The sequence below is a fragment of the Salvia hispanica genome, chromosome 2 (genome assembly GCF_029641045.1).
Source record: "Salvia hispanica isolate PSC_SH4W2 chromosome 2, Shi_PSC_v1, whole genome shotgun sequence".
Lineage (NCBI taxonomy): Eukaryota > Viridiplantae > Streptophyta > Magnoliopsida > Lamiales > Lamiaceae > Salvia > Salvia hispanica.
The window spans coordinates 64,085,027-64,099,464 of record NC_142693.1 but is presented as its reverse complement, the minus strand read 5'-3'; the positions used below and the strand labels follow the sequence as shown (position 1 = coordinate 64,099,464).

Here is a 14,438-nt window from a genome sequence, read left to right as displayed (position 1 = left end):
AGAAAAGCAACTTCTGTCAGCCAAAACTCACACTTGCTGAGCTTTGCATACAACTGTTTATCTCTCAATACTTGCAAGACTGTTCTCAAATGCCGTTCATGATCATCCCTAGTTTTAGAATACACAAGTATGTCATCAATAAACACAATTACAAACTGATCAAGGTATAGTTGAAAACCCGACTCATCAAATCCATAAAAGCAGCTGGGGCATTCGTCAACCCAAAAGGCATAACCTTGAATTCATAATGGCCATAACGAGTCCTGAAAGCTGTTTTAAATACATCATCATCTTTCACCTTCAACTGATAATAACCTGATCGTAGATCAATCTTTGAAAATATGCTTGTTCCCTTCAGTTGATCAAATAAATCATTAATTCTAGGCAAAGGATATTTTTTTTAACAGTTACCTTGTTCAACTGTCGATAATCGATACATAATCTTATGGATCCATCTTTCTTTTTCACAAACAACACTGGTGCTCCCCAAGGTGATACGCTCGGCCGTACAAACCCTCGATCAAGTAATTCTTGAAGTTGGGCCTTCAACTCTTTCAATTCTGTCGGAGCTATTCTGTAAGGAGTCATTGATATTGGTGTGGTGCTTGGTGTAACTTCTATAGAAAACTCAACTTCACGTTATGGTGGCAGACCTGGTAACTCTTCAGGAAACACATCAGGATATTCTGACACTATAGGTATATCAGCTAACTTCGGATCCTCTTTTCGTGTATCTAGAATATAGGTTAAATTTGCCTCACAACCCCTTCCCACAAGCTTAGGAGCTGTAGTAACAGAAATCACATTATCAAGGTAGTCTGATCTCTTACCAACCACTATCACCTCACGGTCATCTAGTGTATACAATGTTATTCTCTTCTTACAGCAATCAACTAGAGCACGATGAACATACAACCAATCCATTCCCAGAATAATATCAAATTCACGAAATGGTAACTGCATCAAGTTGGCTAAAAAGAGACATCCTTGGACATTTAGAGGACAATTTCTATAAACTTGATTCACTACCACACTCATACTCGGGGGATTTGACCTTAAGATATCATATTTAGTCTTTTCTAAGGGTAAGCTATGTTCTTCTATAAGTCTATCACAAATATATGAATGAGTAGAATCGGGATCAATCAAAGCAATAACAAGCACATCAAATAATGTAAAGGTACCAAGTATAACATCAGGAGCATCGGTGTCCTCGCGAGTCCTCATAGCATAAGAACGTGAAGGAGCTCTCTGTGCTGGCCTCTGTATGGGCTAAGATGTTGCCCTATGTCCTAGTGTTGTTCCAAAACCCCTTCCGATTCCACGACCTTGTTGCACCCCTGGAGCCGATCTAGTCTCAGAAGCTTCTGGAACATTCTGCCCCCTTGGACAATTTCTTTAGTAATGATCCTTAGATCCACATAAGAAACACGTCCCTAGCAGTCTGCGACATTCACCATGGTGAGGTCTTCCACAATGTTGGCACATCAGTACTTTGTCTGATCCTCCAATACTAGCTATTGAAGTTGCCTGTTGCCTTGGCCTAAACTCTGACATTTGGCTTGGTCTTTGGCCTTGGAATCGACTAGGCGCTGAACCCCTGTTACCTCTAAAGTCTCTGAATCTCTTCCCCGAGAATCGAGAAGCCGAGTGAGATGATTCTGCAGGTCGTTTCTCCTGATTCATAGAGTCTTCTTCAACTTTCTCAGTAACTTTAAGTTGTTCAAGAGTCCTGGCAGCATGTGATAACTTTGTCAAATCTGATGTCTCCAATCCAACTAGTCCAGCTTGGATAATACTCCTCAGACCTCTTCTAAACTTCCGACACATATCAGCATCTGAATAATTTATCTCTGGTGCATATCGTGAAAGACGTCGGAACTCAATCTCGTACTGTTGAACAGACCTTCTGACGTACTTGGATTTTGCTTGATTTTAGAGAGTAATCTTGCAAGGTTTTGATCACATTTCATCTATTACTGGATATGATTATGATTACTTCTCTATTATTATGGTATTTGACCATTTTGTTAAGAATGTGTAGAAAAAGGTACAAAATATGTGGATGTGCAGCAGCCTTGGTTTGAGACAATATTAACTGGAGATTTTGAAGTCCAATCATCCCTTAATGCATATGAATCTCTTCGTCTTCGAAAGAGCTTCGCGTTGGTATCTCGCACGCCTCAATCGGAGTTCGGTAGAAGAAGTTATGGCCGTTATAAGAAGACTGCACGTCCCAAAAAATTCCACGCGGCCGGGTGAATTAACCACCCGGACGGGTACGGTGTTCTGTGCGGAATAAGTCTGAAAGTGGTCCAAAATGACCACCCGGCCGGGTGAATTTTACTCTTTATAATTCCACCCGGCCGGGTACGCTATTTTGGCGTATTTTTATGCCAAAAACGCGATTTTTGAGGGGGGATTAAAAGGAAGAACGCCTAGGTTTCATAATTGAACATTCGACCGCGTCCAAGACATTCCACACTTCCCCAAGAACACTTTGAAGAGAGATTTGAAGATTGAAGACTACGAATCGAGAGATTGGAGTCTCTAATGTTAGAGTTTGTATACTAGAAATCACCTTTCGAGTGATTGAATACAGTTAAAACTCTTATTTTATTTTCCAAATGAATAAACAGATTATTTTTGTCATAATGTTGTTATGTTTTACATTTAATGGATATTTATTGCATATTTAAATGTATAAGTAACTTAACAAAGTCTAAGTCTTTGTTTTAGTAGACCGGTTGTGGGCGTCGTTCACTTTAAGGTAACACGGTCAGTTCTAAACAAAGATAAAGAATAATTTCACAACCTAGATAGGCTTAGACTACCTATCGTGAAAGGTTGCAATGTCAGTCCGATTATTTCTAAGCCTTACTGAAATAAGATGACGTTGGTGTGGTATAGCACTGAATGGATCTAACATCGAGAGAGTCTTTATGCTATCTACTGAAAGACGAGGTCTCGTAAATTATTTCTCAATCAATGTACGTTAGCATTGAGCATACGGTATTGATTATGCACTACTTTGACTTACCAAATGGTGCGGGTTTTTCGCAACCCAATAAGCTTGGTATATTGGGTAGTGGTGATTAATATCTAGCGGTGCTAGGATTGCTATTATGTTGAATCGTGCGCGAGGTGAGTCTCGTTTGATAACATCCTCAAGAGAAGCTTGAAATAAGGTTTTATTATTCGGAACCTAGCTAGTTGGAGTTTAATTACTCTATGAATAATAAATAAGATTTTCTTGCTGGGGGAATAAATAAGATATTAATTAATTAAGTCCATAGCAGACAATTTCTATCTTTAGCGCGGGAAATAAATATAAAGTAATGGAAACCCGAAGTACTTATAATTTCGGATTTGGATGGGGAGTGCAGTATTACTTTTGTAGTGGCTGCTCGTAATATTCCAATTTTAAGCTTATATTAAATTGGGTTTACTTTAATTAGTAAAAAGCTAATTGGAGGAGCCCATATCCAAAGCCTTCCATAGATCCCTTACTGGGCCCAATATGTGACTTATTATAAATAGGAGAATAAAGGAGACAGAAAATAACTTAACTTTTATTCAAAATTTTCGGCCCCCCCTATTCCTAGGAGTGGTCGAATTCTTCTCCTCCGTGGGAAAGGATTTCTGTCTTCTCTATTTAAGTCCTAGTGCACTGGTGAGATCAGCCCACCCTGATATCAGTTCACAGTCCGGGAACCAGTCAGAAGATCCGTGGTTTTGTACTAAAGTTCTTCACGTGGAGAAGGCGCTAGCTATCTTCGATTCTTTGAAGAATCATCAAGGTATAATGGTTGAACCTTAGAAAAGCATATTTTAGGTTTCAATTAATTTAAAGCATGTTATTATTTGAGTTATGAGCATGATACGTGAGATAATTACGTGAACAGAATTTGTCTAAATAATCCGCTAAATAGATCTGAATTATTTGTAATTGATTTATGTGTGCGCTTCCGCTGCCAACCCCTTCATCTAATCCATAGAATCATTCCACAGGAGTATTTATTTGCTTTCTTTGATGTATTTGATTGAATCCATTGTTTTGGTTTTCATGAAGAACATGAGTAACTAATTTTATTGTGGAGTTTTGGTGAAGACTACAATGGATGTTTGTGATTAATTCAAGGACTTCTTTAGATTGCTTAGCTCTTGTGGTTTCTTTGTTCATTCTTGTGTCTTTTCAATTCAATTGCTTAGCTACCAATTGAGTTTGTCCACCTTTATAGTTGTAATCGAGAGATACCTATCTTGGTTTGTTAAGAGAGTGAGCATCACTTTGATAATCTACACTCGAGAGAGGGGAATCTTAGTGAGGACTTGGGTCTTTTGTTCTATGGAGTTAATCTAAACATATTAGAAGGAGACTTCAATATTAAGGGTTAATCAACGGGGTGAGTACACTCGCGAGGGGGCTCAACCTAGACTAGCGACTTTCCTAGTAATCCTAGAGACATAAAATGGGTGATCGAAGTTGTTGAATCAATCACAATACAATTCCATTGTAGTTGGATCCAAAACTCTACTCTCTTCTTTGTGGTATCTTTTCACTTGTGTTTATTTCTTCTTGTCACTTTTAATTTCTTTTTCATTGTTATATGCTTATAGTAGTGCTAGAACAAAACATTTTCTGTTTGGATTGTCTAGATAGTAATCGAAATTTGTTCGTGGTACTTGAGTTGATACAATCTTGTCTCTGTGGGATACGATACTCTTGCTTGCTAATTGCTACACTAGCCCCGTACACTTGTGGGTATTATTTGTGTTAAAATAAGTATCTTGATTAACTATACAACGAACACAATATATTAGTCATGATGATACTTTCAAATGCAACCGTTTACCATCTAATCAAAACCATATGGCACGAAGTAACATATATCATACAACTATCAATTCCTTTCATTAATCAACAAGATGCTTTAGGAAAACTATTCAGATATCTAAGGCACGAAACATCAATTCTCAATCAGATACCACATTCATATCACATTCGTATCACATATCAGCCCCCAAATTATGCTTAGTGATAGACACGGGTACACGGACAATATAAGTAACCCGATGAGGGCCTCTGTCATGTATACATTTGGGTGAGATACTATCGGATGTTATATATCTTTCGTATAGCCTATCATAAGGCATTTGTCACATATTACCCGTATATGGCTCATATCAACTATCAACATATCATATGGATCATTGCTTCGGTTATCCGGAAGATGAACGATCAAACATGTGTGCAGTACTGCTGTCCTATGGCATGCCAACTATACCCTGTGATTCACTCAAGCAATGGGGCATAACATTAGCCCAAGATGTAAAGCCCAATTTGGCAGCAAGACTTAGACACAGAAAAGCCCATTCATCGTGATTCCATTTCCTTTCCTCTTTAATTAAGCAATCTGCATCGAGTTTCTTCAATGGGCATTTTTCAAGAATTGTCAATATTTGAGGTATGTTTTTGTGGAACCTATTCTTGTGCGTGCTCTCCTTGTGATAATTAATGCCTTCGTTGCTATGTAGTTGTTGTTATAGTTATCGACAAATAGAGAAGAGGAGCATAAATGGATTTAATTCTTAATATTTTGAATTGATTTGTGACGCTAAGCCGTGACTTGATATGATAAATTAAGATTTGTGTAGATTTTATAACTGTGTTTGAAGCTTATAATGATTATTTTTCTACAGAAATAGGAAACCAAACTAACCTTTAGGTTATCGAATCATGGGGAAGTAAGCGGAGAAAAATAGAGAAAAGAGGGATAGAGATTTTGCTAATGATTTATCTTATTATGTAATGTAATCAAACGCAATTACATATTATTAGACAGATCTAATAACCCTATGCGGTTCGACTCTCTTTTGCAATCTGGGAAAGAACCGACAAAGAAAACCCAGAAAGGAGCTTATAACAATGCTCGTCTCATTACATTTATTAAAAGACTCGGGAAATAAATATGGAAATAATGAAAAACATGACTGGCTGCCTTAATCTATTCAAGATATCTTTAAGGCCTTGTTATCCTGCGCCTCTTGCGTGTGCTGACTGGCTGTGGTGCAGTGGATCCGTCGAGAGCCATGGCGCTCGAGTCGGTTTCATCGTGGTCCGTTTCAATAACCTAGTATACATAATCATGCATAACACACAAAGGCTAAAATCCTTGAATTAGGAATTAAAAGCAAGTAATATTTTCACACAAAATCCAACTAACAAACATAATTCAACACTCAGGTTCCTTAAATTCAGGCAACAACAAATGAAATTAAGGGATAACGTGAAGTCAAACCCCTTTTGCTCTCTCAGTTGCCTGAAAATCGACAAATGAATATAGGATGTGAGCGTATTATACCGACATTCAAAGTATTATACATGTTTGATCTCAATAGCCATCGCATATAAGCCTATGATTGATGTTTTTGGTATTGTGTTTGAGTGTTGGAGTCATAACAACCCGACAAAACACCTCTGTCATAGCTAGTAGGGAAAGGATCAGCCAACAACACTAAACACACAAGCTACAAGTATAATGTAACAAAACACATCAAGTCTTAATATCAAGGGATGATTTAGGATAGCTTCATGCGATATATTCGAAATTAGTAAAGAAAGAAATGAATTGATTCGGGTTGTGCGAATTCAATAAAGTAGAAGGGCTAACCTGTGAGCCAAGTGGAAGGTCTAGCATTGACTTCTCATCCAAAAAAGAGAATCCTTGATTAACTTTCACATGACCAGATTCCGATCTAGTCAAATTGGTAGAAGCGAAAGCTAAAGGATGGCAATCGATCAATTCAATGGTTGTTTCTAAGGAGTGGTCAGTACATATCCAATCAAGTTGTCGTAATTTGTAGCAGAAGCGTATGCTTATGAATTTAAGCTCTGGGAAGCTTCCAGGTTGAGGTCTCCATCTCACCAGATCAGTGCCTTCAATTGTAAGAGTCCTAAGTTTCAAAAAACAACCAGAATCTATATCCCAATTTGGGCCTCGAAAAGCATAGTGTTGTAATACGAGATAGAGAAGATTTGGCAGTTGCGAACCAATGTCATTCATGTGCTGCCAAGGACAACCTTAGCCACTCAGCTCCAACTGTTCCAGTCGTGACGGGAACATTGAAAGAGAAAGCATACACTCATACTTCAGATCAGGATTTACTAAATGACACCTCAGCAGCTTCAGATTTTGGAGTTCTTCGGAGATATAACCCAAGCCACTAAACGGGTTGCTATCAGCATCATCGTCATAGGGCTTCAACTCAGCCTGAATTCCTAATTTAAATAAATAAGGAATTCTTTTGAGAATTTCTTTGGTGCAACTCTTTGCACTCACACCAAAAAGATTGGTGAGTTTGTTTAAAGTAGCATCAAAATTTGGAGTTGGTAGATCACTTCCAGAGACCTCAATATGTTGTAACTCTTGCATGCCCCAGATTTCCATAGGCATATATGAATGAACTCCACGTTTTTTAATCATCATATGTCGACTGAGAGTCAAGAATTGGAGAAGAAAAAGGTTGGAGATGGAAGCAGGGAGCTCCTCGTTGCAAGATAGGGTAACATAATGCAGACAAATTAGTTTTAGAATTTCAACTGGGAAATGGTATAATCGGACACTTTGAGCATCTAGTACCCTGATCAACTTGAAACCCATGGCATCAATTGGGATTGGATATTGATGATCGGGACCAAAACAAAGGAGAGAACGTAGAGTGGATGCAAAATCACTTTTTATTGAACCATACACTTCTTTGAAGCCAAATAAAGTGTTGCAATGGGTACTCAACCGTCGGTGGCCATCTATATCATCAACGTTACAAGTTTGTAAAACATGAAAAAACTTGATCTTACTAGCTTCTTCCTTACAGAAGTGATGCCAACAACAATGCATGCGAATCCCATGAAATTGACACAAAGAGGAAAGCCCATCGGGCCGAAGAAGAAGAAGGTTATACATAGAAAGCTGAGAGAAGAGATTGTGCAAGAGATGTTGGAATGTTTCATAAGTTTGTTCTCTATTCGGGTCAAGAAATCCTTCAGCAGACAATTGACCAATTAGTTCATACATTAAGATACCATTATATGGACGGTAGGCTCCCAAATAAAGAAACAACATTTTCAAATGTTGAGGTAAGTAGTCATAGGTTGGCGAAAGTACCTTCGCTATTTGATTAAATGCATCCTCAAAGACTTCATGATGTTGTTTTTCGACTACGTCAGTCCAGTACTTTGGGGTCTTGTCGGCTTTTGATAGGAACTCTGCAACCTTGACTATCAGAAGAGGAAGACCTTCACATTTGTCGGCAATCTTCTCTCCCAGCTTGTTAAGTTGAGGAGGGAATCCCTCTTCACCATATACTTTCTGAGCGAGCAATTCTTTACTTTCTTCTTCATCCAACAACCGTAGTATAAGCATTTTATAATCAGACATTACTATTCTACTAGTAATCAAGATTTGGACATTTGGGAAGGTATGACCCATGCGTATGCCCCACATATCATCCAACACAATTAGACATTTCTTCTCCTTGAATGTTTCTCTCAAGAGTTCAACTAATTTCTTTTCATCATCATCTTGTCCTTGGGTAAGCATGCTTTTGTAACGGTTGGGATCCACTTGAGCTAGAATGCAACACAATGTTTCAGTGGATGCACATTGTCTGCCTACTTTGACCCATGCTCGAAGCTCAAAATGTCCACGAATTAATGGATCGTCAAATATTTTCTTAGCAAGCATGGTCTTACCAACTCCCGGCATCCCAGTAATCACAAAGCAGTTCCCTTCACTTCCTGTAAGAAGATAATCCCTGATTTGCTCAAATTCTTCTGATAACCCAACCATGTTTGAGTTGATTCCACTATAATCAATTCTTGAAGAAAGAGGCTCGCCCTCAATTTCGGGCATATTCTCCACTTCCGTTAAGTATGCACCCTCCATCATCTTCACTATCTTGACGAAGATAGCAACATTATGTTGCAGATCCTGCAGATCTACAAAGAAAGCTCCAGAGCTTTCGAGTTGTGGAAGTATCTGGTCTACAACGTGGGATTCAAGTATATCTTCGAACCCCCACACAATCTCTTTGATTCGTTCATCCAAAGCATTCACCTCCGTCCGAATATGGCTGTACCAGGTGTAGTTTAACTTTAGCAGAAGCCTCTGCAATGTATCCATCTCATCGTACGCTTGTTTTAGGATTAGTGAAGTGGAAGGAATGAACGAAATGCGAGATGATCGCAGAATACGCAGAATTGTTGCCTTAATAGAAGCCGCTGCAGCATAAGCCGCCATCACTCAGCTGAAATATGAAATATCAAGGAACAGTGGATAGTGGTGGGGAAGCGCCGGAATTTGAACGGTGGTGTAATGAATCAAGTGTTTAAAATTTGTGGAATGCAATTGTTGAAAATGAAAATGGTTGTTTTTTTTTTTGCGTATCAAAAAGAGAGCAGTGCACATGTATCGATTAATCTGATGCGATATTGTTTATAAATTGTACTAATCATCACATTTATTTAGGGGTGGACCATTAAAACGATTGGTAGGGCTACGCGTTATGAATTTTGTCGATGGTGTTGAAGGACTTTTTTGGTTAAGCGAAAATGATATGTCAAAGTCAAAAGGATTGTTGTTGTCGGCAAAGTGTATGTAGAAAATTTAACTAATTTTGCTCAGTGTTAGTTGTTAAGTTAGTGAGACATTTACAACCGACTCATAGTCTTATATTACCTCCGTCCCCCAAAGCTTGACACGGTTTGACCCGCCACGGATTTTAAGGAATGTAATGGAAAGTGTGTTGAAAAAGTTGGTGGGATGTGAGTCCTACTTTTAAAGTATTAGTTTTATAATAAATGTGAGTAGGAATGAGTTAGTGGAATATGGGGTCAAGTTTTTGGGGACGGACCGAAATGGTAAACTATGTCAAGCTTTGGGGGACGGAGGTAGTAGTAAATAGGAGATTATGGTTGTGACTAATTGTCATATGATTATCATTCTAGGATTGAATTAGGTTGAAGAAAGGTGGCTATGATCAATTATCAAATGATTCTCCTTTTAAGATTAAGACCATCTTCAATGGTACACGAAAATCTAAAATAGAATAGACAATTAGCTCCAATTGTACTCTAAAACAAATCTCATTTTTGGTTTTGACTAAAGAAATACTCCCTCTGTTCCCTCCTAGTTGAGTCATTACGTGCTGAAATCGCTGAGGTGGTTCAAATGCAACATTATTTCTCTTATGAGGATGTCTGCTGGCTTGCTCTTTAGGTTGAGAAGCAGTTGAAGCAATTGATGCAAAGCGTATAGAGAAATAAGATTGAACGGAGAAGTAATCAAGAAACCCTAGTTTCTTAGAAAACGAAAATATAATTATCAAAATAAACTGCGCCCAAAAACCAATTTGATTTTAAGAAGGGAACTTATAATGTAATTTCAGTTCTTTCTTTACACACCAATGATTGATTTTGTTTTTGTTTCATTTTTCAAGATATGGAAGCCTATCAAGAATGGGAGCTTAGTTCAAAAACCTTCGTCCTACTTCACACAGGCTCTATCTTTGAGAGAAAGAACTGTATGAAAAAGTTAAGGTAATCCCAGTGTTCTGTCTTAATTTCTTCCTGGTATTATTTAAGCTTTTTTTTAGTCTTTTGGAGCAATTGTGGTTGCTGCATTTATGCATGGTTGCTGATTGAGGTCCTCTCCACATTTTCCAAGAATGCATTCAATAAATAAAATGGTCCTTTGTATACATTTAATTCCTTATCCATATTTTCTATCATGACCCTTGAAGAAATAACAATATAATTCTTTTAATTATTATTGATCTGATTCTGTATATTATTTTTTCCCTTCTTGGTACAAGACTAGAAGCTACTAAAGTTACATAACAAATTAGTAGAAGAAGAAGAATTTGCATGGATATATACTAATTTGGAGATGAGTTCCATGAATGAAGAAATAGGATGATTTAACATGTGCATAGATTTAAAAAACAGAGAGAAGGTGAACCAAAAATAACCCACAGAATAAGATGGAACCATACCTACTTAGTTATTGAAGTTAACAAATAGCATTGCATGGCTACAGAAAAGTAATTTAGGCCAGCTAAGCTAAGTAGTACTTTCTCCGTTTGCCATTGCGTATCCATATTGTAATTTTGAAATGTACATCATTAATTGTTGTATCATTTCACTTTTATTATTTTTGATAAGTAGATCTCACATTTTACTAAATAATTACACTCGTGTATTCTTATAAAACTAATACTATAAAAGTAAAACATGCATTCTTTACATATAGGAATATTCCAGGATTCCACATATAAATGTTTGTTTTATGCTTTATTTGTTGAAGATACATGTTGGTGACATGTCCATTTAAACAAGCAGGTATTTGACATATATTTGGACTATATTTTTCAAAGGAGAAATGTATTTGTAGATGGATGTAAATCAAAAGTTGGATAATTTGAATATGTGAACTTTACTTTTGCAAATGAACAAGTTACTTATTTTTGGATACATTGAGGTGCAATTTCTATGTTCAAACTTGATCAATTACTAGTTTGGTGGGATAGTTGCGATATATAAATAGGTGATGTGATCCATATGTCCATTTTGCTTGTTTCCATTTAGATATGAGTTGTGACGATGTGATATTCCAGAATATTAACTATGACCCAGTACTTAATGTTCATATTTCCATATCTTGTTTTATAAAATGACAATTTTGATTATATTATCTTTTGCTTGAAATTATGTACTCCCTCTGTTCCTTCATAGTTGAGTCATTTTTCTATTTCGAGAAGTTCCCTCATAGTTGAGTCATTTCCATATATAGTAAATTTTTCCTCTTTCTTACTTTACTCTCTCTTACTTTATTCTCTCTACTTTATTCACTTTTTACTTTATTCTCTTTACCTTTTTCTCTTTCTAACTTTTTTATCTATTCATTTAACACACTCAACATTCATTTCTTAAACTCCGTGCCGAAAAGTTCCGCCTCAACTATGAGGGAACGGAGGGAGTACTATATATATTATAAATATAAATAGAGGTTATGTTCTACTCCCTCCGTCCGTTATTAGGAGTCCCATTCATGGGCGGCACGGGTTTTAAGAAATGTTAAGAAAAGTGGGTGGAAAAAAGTTAGGGGAATAGGTGTCCCACTTGTATATATTAGTTTTAAATGAAATGTGAGTGAAATGAGTTAGTGGAAGGTGGAACCCTATTACCATTTATGGTAAAAGTGAACCGGGACTCTTATTCGCGGACGGACTAAAATGGAAAAACGGGACTCCTATTCGCGAACGGAGGGAGTACTAATTTATTTATCACTGTCATAGTTATTTGTTAAAATAAATAAATATTTAAGGAATAAAATTTTTTGTAGTCCCTTGTTCATAAGCATGACTTGTTACAAAGTTCTGTGTTATTAATCTTTAATTCTTTCCTGCTAGTATTTCTGCCTTTTAAATCCTTTTGGAGCAATTGTGGTTGTTGCTGCATTATGCAAGTGCGGTCCTCTGAATATTTCCTTGAATGCATGCAATAAATATAATGGTCCTTTGTATACATTTAATTCCTCATCCATATTTTCTATCATGACCCTTGATGAATTAACATTATAATTCTTCAAGGGTTATTGATCTAATTTTGTATTGTGTTTTTGGCTTTTTAAACCAAAACCTTTCCCCGAATTCCGGTTTTTCCCATGAACTATGAGATTTGTTTTTAAAACCATGAACTTTCATTTCGTTAGGATTTTCCCAACCCGACCCGAATAGCACATTTCCGACCCGGATAGCATAATTCAAAATGTTAAAGTTGTGTTTTGTTTATTTAAAAGTTGTCATTTGTTTTGTAATAATTGTGAGTGTATGTATTATTGTGCCAAATAGTATCTAAGTAATCAATTTAGTGACAAATAGGATTAAAATTGACATGTAGACAACCCGGGTTTCGTCGTTGACCCGCCAGGGGAAAATCTTAACGAAATGAAAGTTCGTGGTTTTAAAAACAAATCTCATAGTTTATGAGAAAAACCGGAATTCGGGGAAAGGTTTTGGTTTAAAAAGCCAAAAACCCTTTTGTATTTTATTTGTGCCCTTCCTTGTACAAACTATTAAAATTACATAACAAGTTAGTAAAAGAAGAAGAAGAATTTGTATGGCTTTGGGTCTGCATGGATATATACTAATTTGGAGATGTGTTCCATAAATGATGAAGAGGAATATGGTGTCTACGTGTGCATAGATATAAAACAAAAGAGAGAGTAAGCCAAAAGTAAAACATAGAATGATAGAATAAAATGGAATCATACCTCTCCTTAGTTATTGAAGTCAACAAATAGCATTGCACTCCTATAGAAAAGTAGTTTAAGCCACCTAAGTAAAATAGTACTCACTCTCCGCCCTTTAATGTTTCAAACTGTCAGTTTGGAACGTCAATTATTAATTATCTCATGATTCTCATTTTATTTTTATTATTTTTGGTAAATAGATTAAATGTTCCACTAACTCATTATATTCTCATATTCTTATAAAATTAATATAAAAATAGGAATCACATTGGGATAAAGGAATATTCCAGGGATAAAAAGTGTTTTATGCTTTATTTGTTGAAACAAGCAGGCATTTGTTATGAGTATATATTTGAACTTTATTTTGCGAAGAAGAAATATATTTTAGATGGATGTAATATTAAAGTTTGTTTTATTGGATATTTGAACTTTATTTTCGCATAGGAGTTTGGATACATTGAGGTGCAAATTTCTATGTTGAAACTCGATCAATTAATAGTTTGGTGGAATGGTTAGTGATATAACAAAATGGTTGTGATATATAAATAGGTGACATGACCCATATGGCCATATATTCCTTTTAGATATGAGTTGTGATGATGTGATATTGCACAGTATTAACTATGAGTCTATGTATATTTTCATATCTTGTTTTAAAACTACAATTTTGTTTACATTATCTTTTGCTTGCAACCATGCATATATTATAAATAAAGAGAGTTTTTTTGTACTATTAATTAATTTATCACTTTCCTAGCATTTGTTATAATAAATAAATATTAAGGAATTAGAATTTCGGCAGTCCCTTGTTCAAATTGAAATATCAAATTTGATTTTTTTTTTTTTTTGCATTTTCAGACCGGATGAGATTTTTTTTTATAAAATTCAGATTTACGTATGTTATTAAAATAATATTTATTCTAAGCTTATTTAATATCAAATTAAGATTTATGTACGTAATTCAAATAATATCAAATTTTGATTTACGTATGCTATTCTAATCTTGGAATATTATTTGAAGAAGGGACTGCCAATTCATATTTACGTATGTTATTCAAATAATATTTTTTCAGATATTTCTGAGTTTTTGGTTTGATTTCGGACGTAGTTATTTATAGAAGTTTC

General features: G+C 36.0%; 1 protein-coding gene across 2 annotated transcripts; it reads right to left on the bottom strand.

The window, feature by feature from the left end:
- Positions 1 to 5,793: 5,793 nt before the first annotated feature.
- Positions 5,794 to 9,455, bottom strand: LOC125207334 (putative late blight resistance protein homolog R1C-3). 2 transcript variants are annotated; one of them, XR_007173952.2, is made up of 2 exons: positions 6,675 to 9,455; positions 5,794 to 6,134 (listed from the first exon to the last, which is right to left on the bottom strand). XR_007173952.2 is itself a non-coding variant. In XM_048106633.2 (2 exons), exons 1-2 carry the CDS (start codon positions 9,300 to 9,302, stop codon positions 6,024 to 6,026), a joined length of 1,245 nt encoding a protein of 414 aa, XP_047962590.1. In that variant the 5' UTR covers positions 9,303 to 9,455; the 3' UTR covers positions 5,794 to 6,023. The 2 variants fall into 2 exon arrangements, 1 of the variants encoding a protein (XP_047962590.1); XM_048106633.2 differs by having other exon boundaries at positions 8,169 to 9,455.
- Positions 9,456 to 14,438: the final 4,983 nt, after the last annotated feature.